General features: G+C 41.8%; 1 protein-coding gene across 4 annotated transcripts in view; it reads left to right on the top strand.

Annotated features, from left to right (window-relative positions):
* The window catches only part of DENND6B (DENN domain containing 6B), a 107,364-nt gene that overhangs the window by 81,872 nt on the left and 4,761 nt on the right, over positions 1-20,731 (top strand). For all 4 annotated transcript variants that reach the window (XM_056573062.1, XM_056573061.1, XM_056573059.1 and 1 more), the window contains 3 exons: positions 6,592-6,701; positions 7,977-8,079; positions 15,795-15,869. In XM_056573062.1, the coding sequence (XP_056429037.1) occupies positions 6,592-6,701; positions 7,977-8,079; positions 15,795-15,869 (288 nt within the window). The remainder of the gene's footprint in view (positions 1-6,591; positions 6,702-7,976; positions 8,080-15,794; positions 15,870-20,731) is intronic.

Raw genomic sequence — 20,731 nt, forward strand, 5'->3', positions numbered from 1 at the left:
CGGATACATGGCAGGAACATAATGGAATTTCTAGGGGTTATACCTATTATTCCCCTGTTCATCAACATTATAGGATATTGTTCCAATATCATGGTCGGATCATGACCTTGTCTTAGCGGTGTTTGATTTTGGCCTCAAGACCTCTACGCCTTTTCGTTGGCGTCTAAATGAAGCACTATTGACTATGCCCAGGGTAAAGACACAATTAGAGAGTGATTTAGCGGGGTAACTTTGCCTCTAATATCGCCCCCACCACGGAATCACAATGGGTCTGGCTCGCGCATAAGGCTTATATACGTGGCCGGATTATTTCCTTGGCTTCGGGTATAAAACGGGATAGGACTAACTTCTCTCTCCCCGCAGGATTGGGAGCTCTTGAATGCACCGATAACCGAGGATGAGCTTTCTAGCGCCATTGACCGTCTCCAATCGGGCAAGTCACCGGGCCCGGACGGCCTTTCGGCACCATACTCTCTCTTCCCTCCTCATTCCCTCTCTGACTACTTTTCTTAACTCTCTTTTTACCTCCTCTTCCCTGTCCCCTGATTTTCTTGATGCCCTTATTACTGTTCTTTCTAAACCTCGTAAAGATCTTCTATTCCCCGCTAACTATAGGCCTATATCTCTTCTTAATGTTGACTCTAAACTTCTCACTTCAATTCTGGCTACTCGTCTTAATTGCTTTCTTCCAACTTTGGTGCACCCCGACCAGGTCGGATTTGTTCCCGGACAACAGGCTCCCGATAATGTCCGCACTATACTGAACCTGATCCATGGATCTAATACGTCCGCTACTCCCATGATTGCCTTGGCCTTAGATATAGAAAAGGCTTTCGATAGTGTTACTTCGCCCTATTTATTTGCCGTTTTATCTAAATTTGGGATAACTGTCCCTTTTGTCCATGTACTAAGCCTTTTGTACTCGAGCCCAACTGCTTATTTGAAATTGCCTACCACTGCACCTAAGCCTATATCGGTTCGACAGGGCACAAGGCAGGGATGCCCTTGTCGCCTGCGCTGTTTGCTTTGGCGATGGAGCCACTGGCAGCAATGATCCGCCATCACCCGGATATAGGTGGCGTTGCGGTGGGGTCCTCCGTATATAAGTCTAATCTTTTTGCGGACGACCTTTTGTTAACCCTAACTAATCCATTAGTATCTCTACCTAATCTTTTTCAGCTTTTAGCCACTTTCGGTGAGCAGTCAGGGCTACGGGTTAATATTACAAAATTGGAAGTTTTATTTTGTAACGTCACTGCATCTACACAACAACTTATTCTTCAGAATCTTGGTCTTAAAGACTCTAGCACTGGTCTCCCCTATTTAGGAGTTAAACTTACCCAGTCGCTACCCCTACTATATAGGACTAATTATCCTCCTCTGTATAGATCCATCCGCGCTGATCTCTGCAAATGGGGTTTGCCACACATTTCCTGGCTTGGCCGGGTGAATATTATCAAAATGGTCATCTTGCCTCGTCTGTTATATCTATTTCGCACCTTGCCCATACCAATCCCGCTCTGTGATTTACGCCTTTTGCAGCGTGATGCTTTTACTTTTGTTTGGGGGGGGAGGGGCCGTCCTAGGATTAATCGGACTATAGAAGAGTTGGGGGCCTGTCTGTACCGCATTTTATACGATATTATTATGTTGCCAGAATTGCCCAATTAGCGTTGGTTGGATCTCCCAGGGTGCACCACGTTGGTGAGACTCACCTTCTTTCTCCTTATTCTTATTCTGCTCTACTCTGGTCTTCCTGTCCTCTTGCTTCATTGTTATCCTCTTCTGCTTGGATAGCGCTCCATGCTTTATCTCTCTGGCGAGCTGTCCGCTTCAAACTCTCTCTTCAATCTCCTCTCTCACCTCTCCTTCCTTTCCTAGCTAACCCCCTCTTTGAACCTGAACTTCAACCTTCTGCCTTTCAGTGGCTGGTGGATGCCGGCTTGACGTGTCTATCTAAGTTCTTGATCCAAAAACGCCTTATGCCCTTATCTACCCTGATTACTAGGTACTCAGTCCCACCTCGAGAACATTTTAGAGCCCTACAAATTCTATCCTTTTTTACCTCCCTAGGCCCTAGATTACCTGAGGTCACTCCAAACCTTTGAGGCTCGCTCAATATACACTCCAGGCCTTCCGGGCCTCCTATCCTCCATTTATTCACACATCAACTCCCCTACCCCTAGGGATAGGAAGCTTAAATTTATTGTTGATTGGAAGGCGGATCTTCATTCCACTCTCTCGCTTTCTCAGTGGCATGCCTGTTTTGATTCCGCGAGCAGGGGTAGCTGGCAGGTTTCTTTAGCGAAAACCTCTATTAAGGTATTACATAGGGTCTATATAGTCCCAACAAGGTTGCATTCCATATATCCAACTTTATCTCCCTATTGCTTTAGAGCCTGCGGAGCTAGGGGCACAATGTACCACACCTGGTGGAGCTGCCCGGTGGTGGACTCATTTTGGCGACAACTGTTAACGCTTTTGACTGATATACTTCCATGTGCGGTGCCTGCCACCCCTATGTTCTGTCTCCTGGGCCATAGACCTAATAGAATGCCCAATCGTATATATATCGCCTGGTACAACTTATTTTGTTGGCTGCACGTATATACATTGCATCACAATGGAAACAACTTGCATTAGATTTGCCTTCGGTTATAGCCTGTATCAATGTTATTATGCTTAATGAGAAGCTCTCAGCGATCCTGGATGACTCGGTTGAGAGGTTTATGACTATCTGGGACCCCTGGCTATCATCCCCCTACTGCCCCCGATTTCCCATAGCTTTTCTGTTTATTGAGTAGCCGTCCATTGTCACACTGGCGGAGCCCGCATTGTGTATCTCTCTACTTGTAACTTTCTAGTCACTCAGTAACCATGAGTTCCTGTTCTGTATAATCGTGTACCCTATCCCTTCTCAATGTAAGGCATATGTGATGCAGACTGGATATTATGTTTTATTGTTATGTTTCCCTACGGGGATTGACTTTATTGTTATTACTTTGATGCTTTGTCATATTGTATGCCATCTTTTTCCTCAATAAAAAGCGTCTTGGTTTGACTGTTAAAATTCCATAGCGCAGGACGCCGGGGTTCTCAGCGTGGTGCGGTGTACAGCTGGAGGCTGGTGCTTCTTCAGACTACGCCTCTTCCATTACCTCGACAAGTCAAAATGTGGCTCAGTAGTGTGTGTGGCCTCCACCTGCCCATATTATCTCCCTACAAAGCCTGGGCATGCTCCTGAACAGGTGGTGAATGGTCTCCTGAGAGATGTCCTCCCAGACCTGGACTAAAGCATCCGCCAACTCCTGGACAGTCTGTGGTGTAATGGGGCATTGGTGGATGGAGCGAGACATGATGTCCCAGATGTGCTCAGTCGGATTCAGGTCTGGGGAATGGGCGGGCCAGTCCATAGCATCAATGCCTTCCTCTTGCAGGAACTTCTGACACACTCCAGCCACATGAGGTCTAGCATTGTCTTGCATTAGCAGGAACCCAGGGCCAACCGCACCAGCATATGGTCTCACAAGGGGTCTGAGGATCTCATCTCGGTACCTAATGGCAGTCAGGCTACCTCTAGCAAGCACATGGGGGGCTGTGCGGCCTCCCCAAAGAAATGCCACCCCTCCCCCTATAAGCTCACTTGAGTTTTAAACCTTGTTATGTGCAATATATACTTATGTGCAATAGGTGCGGCACAGTAACTTTTATATGTGCAATAGGTGTGCTGTCGCCACCTCTATTATAGTTTTTTTTACAATTTTTACATTCACTTTGGGATATACCTTATATTTAACATCCACTAATACTGTTTTTATTACCTGGGCAGAGCCCAGAGTTTTGTTGTTGTATTCCTCTTTTCAATATACCTGTTTTATTAATGCACTGTCTTTTTCTACGGAAATAATAAAATCAGGTGTCCTTTGGACACACACTTCAGTTTAAAAATGACTCCGTTGTGCTCTTTTGGTTTTCTGATGAAATAAAACCTATATAAATTAGGTATCCTTGTAACCATATGGGCCTACAGAATAAAGTGTGGTTAAAGGGTGATGGTGTCATTTTTACCGAAAAGTGCACTGCATATAATCGGAAGCCCCCAAAAGTTACAAAATGGCATTTTTTTTCCAATTTTGCCTCACAAATATATTTTTTTCTGGTTTTGCCGTGAATGTTGTGGTGAAATGATTGATGTCATTATAAAGTACAATTGGTGGCGCAAAAAAAAAGTCCTCATATGGTCTGTATGTGCAAAATTTAAAGCGTTATGATTTTTAGAAGGGGATGAGGAAAAAACAAAAGTGCAAAAATGGAAAAACCCTTTGTCCTTAAGGGGTTAAAATAAGACTATACATGTTTTTGGTTGAAATAACCCTGACAGGAAGTTGTGTAGTTCTTTCATTTTCAGTGTGGTGATGTCTCAGCAGCTCCTCCCTCTTCCCTGAGACAACGCATTTTTCTCTGCGGTTTCAGGAGGTGCTGTTGGATTTTGTCTCTGAGCTCAATCAAGTCCAGCCCCCTGAATGATGACACCACCTCTGAACAGCCCCTACACCTACATTACCATCATCCTGTTATATACACATATACATGTATATCTTTTGTGGGACATTTAGGGAAAAATTTGGTGTGTTTACTAGGGATCGACAGATATCGTTTTTTTAGGGCCGATACCGATAATTTGTAGAGGCTAGGGCTGATAGCCGATAACTTATGCCGATATTCCGGTATAAGTTATCAGCTATTTATCCCCCCGCGACACCGCTGCAGATCATTGATTTAAAGCGGGCGCTTTAAATCAATGAACTGCAGCGGCTTTTGCGGTGCCATAGACCACCGCCGCCGCCACCTGCTTCTCTCCCCCTGCCTGTCCGGGGGTCCTCCTGAGTCCTATAACTGTCCCCCCCACCGTCAGACCGCTCCGCGCCCCCTACCGCCCCACCACACCGCGACCGACCCGCTGCACCGCGTCGCACCCCCTACCTCACCGCCCCGGCCCCATTGCCTCCCCCATTCCCAGTTTTATAATTACCGGGGCCCGGGGTCCACTCTACATCTGGCTTCGGTGGCGTCCTCCTGAGCTGTCACTGTGCGCACTGACGGTGACGTCACGTCACGTTACTCGTCATTGCGCACAGCGTAACGCAGGACGCAGCAGGAGCCAGAAGTAGCGTGGACCCCGGACCTCGGGAACAGGTAATTATAAAACCGGGGATGGGGGAGGCAATGGGGCCGGGGGGGGGGGGGGTGCGGTGCAGCTGGTCGGTGGGGGGGCGGGGCAATATCGGATTATCGGCAAGGTAATTGCCGATACCGATAATGGCCAAAATCGTGATTATTGGCCGATAATATCGGCCAAACCGATAATCTGTCGATCCCTAGTGTTTACAGAAAGCTGCTTTGTGCTGAACAATGCCACAAGCAGAGAAGCAGGCAGGAAAGGAAAACAGCACTGCAACCTCACTGAATGTGCAACAGTCTGCTGTGAAATAAAATGTTTTTCAACAGCTCTGGGCAGGGAACTGGTAAAGGTACTGTGGGAGAGGAGTAGGCAGGATGGGAGAACTGTGATAAAGAGCTGAGGGAAAGCAGTGCATTCTGGGAATCGTAGTACGGAACAACTACTCTACCAAGAATAAGATCCCCAAAAATAATAGATTTTGGTGGTTTTAGGACTGGGGCAAGCAGGTAAGCCATGCTATATACTTCTGTAGCATTTTTTTTTTTTACCTCATGTCAGAGTATCCCTTTAAAGCAAAACTAACAGGCTGTTCACCTTCACTAAACCCAAAATAGTGAGTTATAGTGCAGGTGAACAGCATTGAAATGAGTGGTCACTTATGTAAAATGGTGAAGTATTGCCAGAGTTACATGTCTACTTTCTTCTTTTTCTGTGCACAGTGGAGTCAGGTAGCCGACTCGCTGTGCTCCTCTGCTTCCTTTAATATTCCCTGCTCTGCCAGCCCCTGTCATGAATGTGCAAAAGTATTCTCACTCACGTCAATAGGAGAGCCTGCGCCTCCACTATGCTCTAAAATCTAAATAGAGTGCAGGAGAGCAGAGTGCAGGCGCCAGACGGCTTTAATGTCCTAGCGAGAGTGAATACTTTTGCATATTCATGACGGGGTGTGCAGAGCGGGGAATATTAAGGAGGCAGGGGAGCGCAGGGATCCAAGTCCTCACCTCCGTTGCGTACAGCTGCGCAATAGAAATACAAGAAGACGCATAATGCAACTGACCACTCATTTTAATGCTGTTCACCTGCACTATAACCCACTATATTGGATTAAGTGCTGGTGAACAGCCTGTCTGTTTCCCTTTAAACTGTCTAGTTTACACTGCCTAAATTAGTATAAATGATCCCACAGATAACACCTACCTCCTTTGTTTAATCCTCAGTTCTGTAGATAGATATAGACATTAAAGGGAAATTGTTCTATTATCCATTACTTTATGTACTGCTGTTTCATTATAAAATTCCCCAGCTGAAAATGTTTTTCTTATGTTTTATGTTCTTTGTAGTATATCATATTGTATTAACATGGTTAAAAGTTATACCTCATATTAGAAAATCTTTCTCTGTATTCACAGAATCCCCCACAAGTACGACCATTTCAGCAAGAAGAGCTAATGAAAATGTTAGAACATACAGGTCCACAGCATAGCTCTGCAATAAAGGGAGACTGGATTGGACTCTACAGGTGATGCAGGCAAATTTTAAGATACAGCAAAGAACGTCAACAGCAGTAAACAATGTTTTATGCAAGATCTAGATCTTCATAGAGAATGAGGGACCTGAGGGACTGGAGTCTTTTTCTGCCCAAGATAAAGCAGTGAAAATCAATATTTAATAATATTACGAAATATGTATAATGAAATGCCCATTTCCCATCAAGTGAATTGGAAACCCCCCCTGTCAATTGTTTTATGCCGCCCAAACCGTGGGCAGCATGAATCAGGTGTCAGGATCGGGTAATAGTTATTGGTTTGGTTTCTGGCTGGTCTCTGCCCTGCCAGCCCTAGCCAGAAGCAGCCCAAAGACTAGTTACCTGGTCCCTGCAGCTTTTTTAAACTATGATTTCTTTGAAACCCCTGAGCTTGTCACAGTAAATCATAGTGTTATGGAACCCCGCTCCCTGCACCTGTTTTATGATTTCTGACTTCACGAAGCAGTAATGCAATACTTTAAACTAATCAATGTAAATGTATTCATTATCACACCCAGTGGTAAATTACAGTGGACAATAACTATTATTAATGGTCACATCTTCTACTAAAGTAAGATGATATCTGATGTAAAGTGGGTACTTAAAAGGGTTATCCACCATAAGGTGATTTTAGCGCCTACTTGCCAGACCATAATGGACATGCTTAGGAAGGATCTGCGCCTGTCTTTGGGTTAAATGGCTATGTTGTGAGATTACCATAAAGCTATGGCTTTCTTTTTGTGAACCTCAGTATTTCCTTTTGAAGTTTTCTTTTTTACTACAAATCCCAGAATTCCACTTTCTTACCTCCCACACATTAGCCACCCCACCCATTGAACAACAAACAGCTAGATTCAATGAAAAAGTTCAGTGCTTTCTAATCAGGGTGCCTCCAGCTGTTCCACCCATTGAAGCAGACAGGCTCCCTGTCATCACCTGACTTGTGATGTCAGGTCTCGGCCGCTCTGCATCCTTGGAAATACCAGAGGCAGGAGTCATTTTGTATGCTGTTAAAAATGAACATCCAGAGCAAAGATCACATAAGAATACGAAACCAGCCCTTAGAGACAGGTGCAGACACTATATTATGAACTACACTAACTTTACAGCCCCTGTAGAATAATCAAATAAAAAAATTCCTGGAATACCACTTTAACTCTAGGCATTGCATTAATGATAATAGGTATAAATGGGCCATACATTCTGATAGGATCCTGTTTCGAATTTAATTGTTTGAATTGTTTGCTTCTGATTCAACAATTATTTTAGACGGTTCCTGAAGTCTCCCCATTTTGATGGCTGGTATCGGCATAAGCAGAAAGAAATGAGAGAAAGACTTGAAACCGCACATCTCAAACTCATATGCGAAGCAGTAAGTGTTGCTAAAACATTTAAGCTTATGTATTTTATTTCTAGAGATCCAGCATATCCATGAAAACATAAATTTAAGGTAACTTCTTATGACATATTACCAATGCATTGGTAATATACAAAGTCATTTTTTAATGGGTGGTTGGTGTGCTTGATATAATTTAGTATTTTTATATAAAATTGCTCCTGTCTTGTGCCTCTTATGTTATCATGAAAGGGGGGGATTACTTAACACCTCTGGTATTTATATTGCCAAAAGCTTCTCCTCTGTTTATTGTGCAGTGGCCATGCTGGCTACTGCAGCTCTGCCCCCAGACGTGAGTGGGAGCCGAGATGAAGTAACCTGGCATTGCCACTAGATGAAGAATGGAGCCATCTGCTTCCTGTTCCGTTTACAGTGGACATTTGGGTGCAGCAAGCAGCTATGATAGTGACTGCTCATAACAATTTTAAAAGTCTCTAAAAGTATACCACACTATACAACGCTAATGTACTTCTGTGGGGAAAAAAGTACACCACAGCATGCAAATTGTTTGTGGTACAGAAAAGTAGTGCATGCAGAACATTTCTATCCCACTAAAAATTATACAAAAAAGTACAGGGGACAAACACAGGTCCAAACTGATGTCTATGGGTGTACCAGAGCATACGTTTGGGTACCATTTATACGTATCTTCTGATGTACTGCTTTGATATAGATGGAAACCATCCCAAGAGGCACAGAAATGATGCCATGAAAAGAATATAAAAGGAAATCTGTACAGACAGGTAGTTCAGGTGACACTGATGACAACTATACTTACCTTAACTTCCGCTGTATATTCTGTTCAGAGCATGGGCGGAGCTTCATGATGTCACTGCTGCTGTTTGCCTGCTAGGTCTGCTAGCAAACAGCAGCAGTGATGTCACTAAGCTTTGCCCATGCTCCAAGTTGGCCCCAAAATGGAAGATTGTCATCAGTGTCACCTGCGCTACCTGTCTGTACTGACAGGTTAGTGCAGGCAAAACTGATGACAGATTTCCTTTTTGTTAACCCCTTAACAACGCAGGACATAAATGTACGTCCTGGTGAGGTGGTATTTAACGCATCAGGACGTACATTTACGTCCTAAGCATAACCGCAAGCATCGGAGCGATGTCCGGATCATACGCGGCAGGTCCCGGCTGCTGATCGCAGCCAGGGACCCACCCGTAATGGCGGACATCCGCGATCCTGCGGATGTCCGCCATTAACCCCTCAGATGCCGTGATCAATACAGATCACGGCATCTGCAGCATCGCGGTTATTAAAATGGATGATCGGATCTCCCGCAGCGCTGCCGCAATCCGATCATCCAGCTCGGCAGATGGAGGTCCCCTCACCTGCCTCCGCTGCCTTCCCGGTGTCTTCTGCTCTGATCTGCCTTCCCGCAGACCAGAGCAGAAGATGACCAATAACACTGATCAGTGCTATGTCCTATACAGAGCACTGAACAGCATTAGCAATCGAATGATTGCTATAAATAGTCCCCAATGGGGACTATTAAAGTGTAAAAATAAAAGTAAAAAAATAAAGTAAAAAAAATTTGAAAAACCCCCTCCCCCAATAAAAACGTAAATTGTCCCATTTTCCCTATTTCACCCCCAAAAAGTGTTAAAAAAAATATTTTATATACATATTTGGTATCGCCGCGTAAATATCTGAACTATTAAAATAAAATGTTAATGATACTGTACGGTGAACGGCGTGAACGTAAAAAAAAAAGGCCAAAATAGCTGCTTTTTTATAACATTTTATTCGATAAAAAATTCATAAAAAATGGATTAAAAGTTTTATATAAGCAAATATGGTATCAAGAAAAAGTACAGATCACGGCGCAAAAAATGAGCCCTCATACCGCCGCTTATACGGAAAAATGAAAAAGTTATAGGTCTTCAAATTAGGGGGATTTTAAATGTACTGATTTGGTTAAAAAGTTTGTGATTTTTTTAAGTGCAACAGTAATAGAAAAGTATATTATCATGGGTATCATTTTAATCGTATTGACCCAAAGAATAAAGAACACATGTAATTTTTATCGTAAATTGTACGGTGTGAAAACGAAACCTTCCAAAATTAGCAAAATTGAGGTTTTCTTTTTAATTTCACCACACAAATAGTATTATTTTGTTTGCACCATACATTTTATGGTAAAGTGAGTGATGGCATTACAACGGACAACTGGTCATGCAAAAAACAAGCCCTCATACTAGTCTGTGGATGAAAATATAAAAGAGTTATGATTTTTTGAAGGCGAGGAGGAAAAAACGAAAACGTAAAAATAAAATTGTCTGCGTCCTTAAGGGGTTAAAAACATTAAATACACTACAGTTCTATTCAGATGCACAATAGCCATCATTAGTGAAATTAAATACTCATATTAATTAATATTGTACTTCATCTGACCACATCCTATACCATAATATATAGGCTACTCTAGAAATAACACTGTATACCTTAGAAAAAAACAGAGTCAATAATGCCTTCACATAAAATTCAGTTTTAAAATACACTAATAACAGTTACAAATCTAGCATGCATGATAATGATATTTGATGATAAAGGTCCACAATACAAAAATAAGTACACACAGGAGGGAAGTGCTTAGTGATTGAAACAGTATAACAGAATGTAGGTATTCTTAGGACCTTATACCTAATTTGTAGCTAGGAATTGGTCCCAAGGAATATATTATTTTTTGCCATATACTATGGTACCTACACTGCTGCTAGGTTGCCATGGTACGCTATATAAATCTCCACATTACATCAAATTATTTCTTACCCATAACGGGAGATCAACGTCGCACCCCTCCTACCTCGATGCATGTTTCGGATCTTTATCAAGAGGCAGTCTTGTTTAAAACATGTCTGCATTGATTTAAAAAAAAAAAGAATAAAAAAGTTATGGCTCTTGGAATGCGACATTGAAAAAATGATTGTTTAACGGGTCTCGGCAGGTGGTGGATCCTCTGGGCCTGTGTGGAAGTTGACATGAGCCGTGCCAGGAAGCGGAGTCTAAGGTGCCGCTGGTTTTCACCAGAGCCGCCGCAAAGCGGGATGGTCTTGCTGCGGCAGGCGGCACCCAGGTCGCTACCCCCGACACGTTTCGTCCACACAGGTAGCTGGGAGGTGGTGAGGCACAGAAGGAGACTGGCAGGACGTGGCAAGATGGCAGTAGGTCAGGACAGGTAATACAGGTGCAGAGGAGGTAAGGTAGCAAGGAACAGGTAAACAGTAACAGGGACACAGACTTTCACAATGGCACAAGGTAACCAAAGATCCGGCCGGGAAACAAGGGAGAAGCTGATATTTAAGCACAGGGGACAGGTGTAGACACTTGATTAATTGAGCACTGGCCCTTTAAGTGTAAGAGCTTCGGCACGTGCGCCGAGGCTGCGAGGACACGGAGAGGTGGAAGATGAGGGAGGTGAGTGACGGGCTGGGATTCGCATTCAGGCGCGTCCCGCGATGTGAATCCCAGCCCCGCCGGCATCGGGGACATGAGCAAAGAGCACTCACGGCTGGTGTGTCAGGCCAGAGCGCAGGCGTTACAGATTGGTCTTTAAAGGGGTACTCCTCCCCTAGCCATCTTATCCCCTATCCAAATGTCTGATCGCAAGGGTCCCGCCGCTGGGAACCCCCACGATCTCTCCTGCTCCCTGTGACTCCCTGAGGATCGTGATGTCATGGCTCCGCCCCCTCCTGATGTCACACCTGCCCCCTCAATGCAAGTCTATGGGAGGGGGCATGATGGCTGCATTGAGGGGGTGGGGTGTGACATCACGAGGGGGCGGGGCTGTGACGTCCTGATCCCCAGGCCCCTGTATAGCCTGTCATCAGGTACGAAGCGAAGTTCGCTCTGTGCACCAGATGACAGGGGGTGCTGCGGGAGAGATCGCGGGGGTTCCCAGCGGCGAGACCCCCTGTGATCAGACATCTTATCCCCTATCCTTTGGATAGGGGTAAGATGTCTAGGGGCCGAGTACCTCTTTAATCTACAATAAGCTGGTCACCAACAGAATAAAATTACTTGACAGACTCCCTTAAAAGAAAAAAAAAACACCGAATGATTCATTTATATTCTACTAAAATTGACACAAAGGATTGATGAGCAAGAACAATAATTATTAAAATCCATTCTTGGCTTTAAAACAAGAACATAATAGACTATATGGCTACATTCACATCACGATTTTGCTATACTGTTTTGAATCAGTTTTTGTTTTGGAAACTTATCCCTCAAAAACTGACAAAACTGTATTCAATCATATGCTCAATAAGGTTTCCATTGACTACAATGCTATAAAAACCACATAAGTTTTTTTTTATAAAGGACACAAAACCCTTTGCAAACAGAAAAACAGGACACAACGGGATACAAAACCGTAGTAGACTACAGTTTTATGCATGGCAAAAAATGCACAAAACTGAAATACAAAAACTTACACAACTGGATACATCTTGTTGTGTACGTTTATGTATGGGAGGTCAATGACTACGGTTTGCTATACGGGTGTATACAGTTTTCAAATACAAAACCGTATAGCAAAATGTTGATGTGAATGCATCCTAACTGCAATGTGTCTTGAGGCCTCTGTAGTCAGACTGCTATCTAGGTTGTGCTCAGGGTAAGCACCATTACAATTTTCTGAGCATAGCTTCAGATAAGCAGTAGTGGGAAGGGTGAAGGGGGGGTGTAACACCGCTCCCTGCTCAAATCGTTGCCAAGACTGTTGTGATCTGAGGACTCTTAGCTGCCAAGTTCCTAGTAGAGAAGCACAAACAGCTTCTAATTCCATTTGGGTAACATATTCAAGTTATTTTAGCTGTTGATTCATCTATCTGCTCCTGTTTCTTACATCAGTAGTGAAGAAGTAAAACATTGCAAGTCGCAAATCTACTCTGGCCTGCCTATATTAAAAATGAAAAAAGTTTGCATAATACAAGTAAATAAAGCTGTTGATACAATAATTTATAGATTTTATGTCAAGAATGACTCTGTAAATTTGCCAATCCATGGCAGATAGGATGGTGGTTTTGAAGATGGTGGTTTTGCCCCAAGTATTACTTTTTTTAAGCACACCCCCTATCTGGATAACTGAAAAGTTGTTCTCTAGACTCGAAAGACTGATGAATTCTTGTGGGGCAGAAAAAGAGCGAAACTAAAATATTTAGATGTATGCATGTATCTCCTGCAGTTGTGAAGCTGCAGTGATGAAACGGTTACTCTCTGTGTGTACTAAAATATTTAGAGTTCGTTGCCCCCAATAAGAAAGGGGGTTGTGCATTACCTGCTTTCCAGTTATATTTTATTACTAGAATATTGAATGCTATAAAACAGAAAAAAGGGGACCTGGGCTAGAAAATGTAATGAAATTAACACATTTTTGGAGGAGGATTTACTAGCATTATTGGAGTTAGAAGGTCTGTGCTCTTTACTCTCTTATTCTAATATGTTGATGAAGGGGTGGAAATTTTTGAAGAGGGGTTTTAGGATAACAGGGGTTATGGGGTTTACCACGATTTGGCACAATTTAAGGGTGAAGGAATTTTTGACTGTTCCAGATCCGGTGTTTTGGATAGCCAGAGGAATCAGGGACATTGGGCACATTATGCGGGATAAGGGTTTGAAATCCTGAATGAGTTATAGAATGAGTTTGGTTTAAGAGAGGTGGATAAATTTTGATTTATTTAGATACAGAATGCACATAGGGCTATGAACGACTCAACGTTTTTTATAATCAAGCACCACACGATTTTTGATGATGTAAGGACATTGGAGAGGATGGGTAATAAAAGTATGGTTAGATTGTATAAACAACTTTGTTTTAAGGTTACTAAAAAAAATTTATTTCAATTTAAAAATAAATGGGAAGATGCACTTGGGTTAATCACGGATGCACAATGGATTGCGGCATTATGAAATATTAAAACAGGTCGATAAATAGCTCCTATAGGTTAATACAATTAAAAATGTTAAACGGTGTGTATTTGACTCCTACTAAATTAAAAAGAATGGGTTATTGGAAGGAGGACAGGTGTCATAGATCTAATATGGAGGGAGCAGACCTTTTACATATATTTTGGTTGTGTTCAGAGATTAATAAATTATGGCAGGAAATATTGGTAGAAATTGTCTAGACTACAGGTGGAGATTAATATGTCCCGGATCCAAGAGATATTGGGTATTCAGGAGGGGAATGCTGTCCAATGGGTGCTCTTGAGGAAACTTATATTTTTTTGTGCTAAGCTATTGATTTGGCTGGCACCGAACGTTCCTTGTGTTGGGCACTGGCAAAATCTGGTTGATAAAATCATGAAGTATGAGAAATCATCAGTTAAGGGGAATAGGCAACAAGAATTACGAGTGGATAAGATATGGGGTATTTGGAAGAGAGATATATAAAACATGAATCCTGAAAGTTAGCAACTGTTGTTTGGGGAAACTTCCCCCCTTTTTTTTTTCTCTCTTCTCCTTTCTCCTCTCCGGGGTGTCGGACCACTCTTGGGGGGGTATAGAAATTATCGGGGGGGGGGGGGGGGGGAGTTTAGTTTGGGTCATTAATGTGAATTGGGAATTGTTGTGATGAGTCATTGATCTATTTGTGTTTTTTTTTTGTAAAGATAATAAAAATTTATTCAGATCAAAAAAAAAAAAAATTTGACAATCCATTCTATCTTCAATTATGTGAAGTTTGCATGTACCATTTGGTGAAAAGCAGCCCCACACCATGATGTTCCCTTCAAACTTTATTGTTTTTATGGTGTTTTAAGGTGATGTCCTGTGCCATTTCTCCTCCAAATATGGTGTGTATTATGGCATCCAAACTGTTTCATTTTGCTCCCATCTGACCACATTATATTCTCCCAGTATTTTACTGGCTTTTCTAAATGTCAACATGCTTTTTATTCAGTCTTTTGCATTCAGGCCCTGGTGGTGGAGTGCATTACTTACCGTTTTTTTCATTTCTTTTTGAGACAACAGTACCTGCTTAGTACAGGTCTTTTTAAAGCTATTCACAAGTGTTCCTTGGCTCATGGACAACTCTTCTGATTATTCTTTTCACTCTGTAAGAAGTCTTGCAAGGAGCACCAGGTTGAGGCAAATTTATGGTGTAATCATTGTCTTTCCACTTTAGTATTATGGCCTTAACAGTGCTTACTGGAAAATTCAGAAGCTTGGAAATGCACCTGTAACCAACACTATCATTATGTTTTACAATAATTAGATTGAAAAGTTATTGAGATAGCTCCTTGCTTTTACCCATCATGAGAGGTGTCTTGTGTGACACCTTGGTAATGCGACCTTTTTGTAGGCCATCAATTGGGACTGATCCGGCTGATATGAATTTGCACTGACAAGGGGCTAGATTGCTTTTTAATTACTGATAGTTTTCAGCTGCTGTCTTGGCTTTTCTTGCCTTTTGGCACCTCTCTTTCTTCATGTGCTAAATATTGTTCCCTTTGTGATTTCACATTATTACACATAACTTAATTTCTGAGATTATTTGTTTTGGTTTCTTTGTATGTATAAATTACTTGGGTTGTTACAAACATTTAATGAAAATTTCCTGTCAATAGCACCTTTGGAAATATATTTAATTTAGTGATAAAAATGGGTAACGCGTTGAATACTTATTTCACCCTCTGTTTGACATGAATGTGACGGATATTTGTTTTGTGCATTTACCACAGAATATAACGGCATGGATAAAGAACAAATCAGAAGTGGAGATTGTGGATCTGGTACTGAAACTGAGAGACAAACTGGTATTGTATCCAAGTTCCATTAATGATTTAAAGGAGTACTGCAGCCATAAAACACTTATCCCCTTTGTGCAGGACAAGTATCTGATCAAGGGAAGTCCAACCGCTGGAACCACCCGGGATCTCCTGTAGGGGGCCCGGCGTTGCCGCGGCTCTCCCCATACAGGAGACGCGTCAGCCGCATCATGATGCCGCAGTGGGCACGCCCTCTCCATGTATCTCTATGGGAGAGGCAGAGATGTAGTGTTCGCGCCTCTCCCATAGAGCTGAATGGAGTGGGCGTGTATGTTGGCCTTTTAGTGAGGTTGACTAAACAAATTAGCTGTGCAGAGCCACGGCAGTTCTAGGTCCCATAAGGGAGATCGCAGGGGGGTCCCAGCGGTCGGACCCCCCACGACCAGACACTTATCCCCTATCCTGCAGATAGGGGATAAGTTTTCTATGGCTGCAGTACTCCTTTAAAGTCTCATTTTCATTTTCTTCTCAGTAGAAAGTCTTACCATTATGGTATGTTTAGATGACAGACTTTGCCTTCTGAATAATCAGTCATAGATCAGCATCAGAATTATACAGTTTCAGATCAGCATCAGAAATATACAGTTTCAGATCAGCATCAGAAATATACAGAGGATTCTCAGATTGTATGTTACAGACTAGCTGTTTTTACCATGTGAACACACTCAGGTAAATGCACACCAGAAGGTTTTTCTGTGGATTTTAAGTGTAAAATTTCTAAAACAAATCCATCTAGTGTGCTTTATCCTGTATAGGTTATCCAGCTTAAAAAAAAAAATACATAAAAAATACGCAGACCCTAACTGATGAAAACATCTGACATGTCTCTAGGGCATGTGGAAGTTGGATTACTTAGCAGTAATCTGTTTTTTAACAGCTTGTGACCGCAACCCTGGAGAGGACCTCCCACCGCAGGACAGTAAACCTGAGGATAGAAAAAGTAAACAAAACTCTCTAGACCTCAGTTAAAAAAAAAAAAAAGTCCTCTATGAAGCCAACAAGGAACTATGTACAAAAATCGTATCAGGAATAATCCCACAGAGTAGGCAGCAGGAAAGTGGCTCCTAGATGGCGCTTCACCCGAAGTCCCTCTGTTTTCGGAGGAGGGCTTAGGAAAGGAGAATGGAGGCAGGAGTTAAAAATAAAAAAGATTTTAATGATTATAGCGCTAGGACTACGTGTTTCAAGGGTTGGGACCCCCTCTTCATCAGGACCAATGATGTGTCTAGCTTACACAGCATCATATTTATGCAAAAAAAAAAGCCTGCAAAAAAAACGGAAAGTTAAAAACACAAAAACAATCACACATCCTTAAAATACCAAATACATAAAATAAAAAGCTTATTGAGTGATGTGATAGGTCTTTAAAAATTGTCCTTATAATAAAAGAAATCAGATGGATATTACGGTATAATAAGTTACAATTCTTAATAATAAACGTCGGTCTCTCTTGTATTCAGTAAGTGATTGAGACCAATGATGGTTATTAAACACTCGGCAGCAGTCTCGTGCCGGAACCGCAACAGCATCTGGGATGTCCAGCGCTGTATGGGAGACCGCAGAGACTACCAATTGAGCACACGACAAAACATGTCAGATCCGAGTTGTAGAATAATCATAAAAGAGAACTATGTCGGAAGAGAGGTTAAGTAACCTGTGTGGAGGGAAATAATTTTGGCAACTGTAGAGATCGGAGGCGTTTAAAGGAATACATCTAGTTATATATAGTAGTAAAAAAAGGTGGAGCTTAGTTACCAATACCAGTGTTACATCGATAATTACCAACCAGAAGATGTAGTCTGCAAGGATGACTTAATGAGTAAGGGGGCAGAAGGAAGTCTGCAAAGATGACTTGATGGGTAAGAGAGCAGAAGGAATGACATATGATGCAGCATGAACTAATAAATTAGTTCTATTGCTTCATTCAAGCCGTGTGGCTGTAAGGACTGGAGAGTGTAAATCCAGAACATTTCCTTCCTGGATAATGTCTCAAATCTATTATTAACATGTGGGGGAAATAAATCAATTGGTAATATAGATATAATGTTGTCGGCCAAGGTATCACCCCGGTGAAAAAGAGTGATGTGTCTGGACAGACTGTGTTGCATAAAACCTTTTTTAATATTGTTACGGTGCTGGTTTAAACGATGATGAAGCTTTTGTGTAGTGCGCCCCACATATTGCCTACCACATTTGCAATTAATCAGGTAGACAACATAAGAGGACTGGCATGTCATTGTATTTGATGGGGAATTGATCCCCTATATATGTACTGGTAAAAGTAGTTGTATTATATTCTATTGTTAGACAACATAGACAGCGGGGTTTGTTACATTTGTAGACTCCCTTTTTGGAAAGCATAGAATTGGAAGATTGATTGTCCTGCATTTTTTTTCTTAATTCGGCTTGGTGCAGTCATGTTACGTAATGACGGAGCTCTTCGGTAGGTTAGACCGGGCTTTGCAGGAAGAATACTCTTTAGAAAAACCTACACAAAACAAAATGTCTAGCCTTATATAAAAAAAAATAACAACATGATAGCAATAGATAATTTTTATTAGAAAACTATGATTTATGACAAAATTGACCCACCCCTAAAAAACATGAAACACTCAGACAGACATGATTAAAAAAACACAGCAGCAGTGGAGGAACACAGAGTACGATATATGTCACATGTATGAGTCAAAAAAGATCTTTTATATATATATATATATATATATATATATATATATATATATATATACATACATACATATATTGTATATGCTGGGACCCAAATATACAATCATGTGCAGTTCATGTCAATCTGTATGATTCAGTCCTGGACCCAGCATATCCATACATGTAAACAGATAAAAAATTATAATTAACGTGATAAAGTGCATATGTGCATACAGCAGCGTAAAAGGTTCCCTGACTGTCTATATATCACTAGTTCTCATCAGTCCATATTGCACATATGCCAATAATCAAATACATGGAAAAATTGACATTACAAACCAAGTGGTAAGTGTAGCCTAAACTCCGGTGTTCCGCCACCTCACACACCAACGCGTTTCGTCCCGCTTCGTCCGGGAATTCCGCGCTCTGAACACACTCAGACACAATGACAGTATCATCATCCACCCCGCCGATAAGGTTATTCAAAATGTTACTGATTACGAAAAGATATTGGGAGACCTAGAATATTATAAACAGATTGATCAGGATTAATTTCCCCAATTGCAAAAGACATCTTAGACTTTCTTAATGAGGGTCTCGCACAAGGTATTATTTCCAAAAAAGAAAAAAGGTTTTTATTTATTCACAACTCCTCCGTCCCTTTTTATTATCACTTGCCAATGACCCATAAGGACCAGTGTCGTCCCCCCGGGACGACAAATTATCTCAGGCATCAACAGTGCAACTTGCAACCTGTCTCACTATCTGGATATTATATTGCAACCCTATGTACAGAAATTACCCAGCTTTTTAAAAAACTCAGACGATCTTATTTCTATTTTAAAAGATGTGGAATGGGAAGATGATATGGTATTTTTAACCCTAGACGTCACAGCACTTTATTCTAATATTAGACATGATCTGGGTATCGCCAGCATACAGACTACCTTGGAAACTGATCTGAAGATTCCCCCGGTACAGGTCCGTTTTTTAATAGATTGTTTGCGCCTCATTCTGGAAAACAATTTTCGTACATAATGCGGTCATCCCAAATGCTGTTGCGGTTCCAGCACGAGACTGCTACCGGGTGTTTAATAACCATCATTGGTCTCAATCACTTACTGAATACGAGAGACACTGAAGTTTATTGTTAAGAATTGCAACTTATTATACCATAATATCCATCTGATTTCTTTTATTATAAGGACAATTTTTAAAGACCGCTGTTGCTTTATCACATCACTCAATAGGCTTTTTATTTTATGTATTTGGTATTTTAAGGATGTGTGATAGTTTTTGTGTTTTAACTTTCCGTTTTTCGCGGGCTTGTTTTGTATAAATATGATGCTGTGTAAGCTAGATACATCATTGGACCTGATGAAGAGGGGGTCCCACCCCTTGAAATGCGTAGTCCTAGTGCTATAATCATTAAAAATCTTTTTTATTTTTAACTCCTGCCTCCATCCTCCTTTCGTAAGCCCTCCTCCAAAAGCAGAGTGACTTCGGGTGAAGTGCCATCTAGGAGCCACTTTTCTGCTGCCTACTCTGTGGGCTTATTCCTGATACTGCCTAATCGATCTAAGTTCCCCTCGGATGGGAAGAGCTGTAGGGCAAGACGCTACAATAGATGTGCTCTGAGTACAACATCCTCAGGTGAGCACTATTCATTACTCATCTGGACTTATTATAGTTGGATTCATGGCACTTAGGTGCGCACCTTTGTCTGTTTCTTTTTCTTTTCTACAAGTATATACAAAAATAGATCATACAATTTTCCAGAATTTTTTTTCTTACTTTTTTTTTTTTTTTTTTTTTTGGGGGGGGGGGGGGGGGGGTGAATAAGTAAGGAGTGCTGTCATGAGCCCCTGAAAAACATGTTACTAGTAAGTGATCCATCTTTATCCATTCACTCACAACAGCACTTCTGGAGACTAGAATAATGGCAATGATCTTCATTCATGACTAAGGGCACTGTTTCCAAAACACGTCAGTTGTGTTTTTGGATATGTTCACAATGTATTTTTGTATTCATTAACCCCCTTAACAACACAGGACGTAAATGTACGTCCTGGTGCCCTGGCACGTAACGCACCAGGACGTACATTTACGTCCTATACATGACGCGAGCACTGGAACATGCTCGCATCATGCATGGCAGGTCCCGGCTGCTATCAGCAGCCAGGGAC

This window comes from Hyla sarda, chromosome 4 (assembly GCF_029499605.1).
Source record: "Hyla sarda isolate aHylSar1 chromosome 4, aHylSar1.hap1, whole genome shotgun sequence".
Taxonomy (NCBI): domain Eukaryota; kingdom Metazoa; phylum Chordata; class Amphibia; order Anura; family Hylidae; genus Hyla; species Hyla sarda.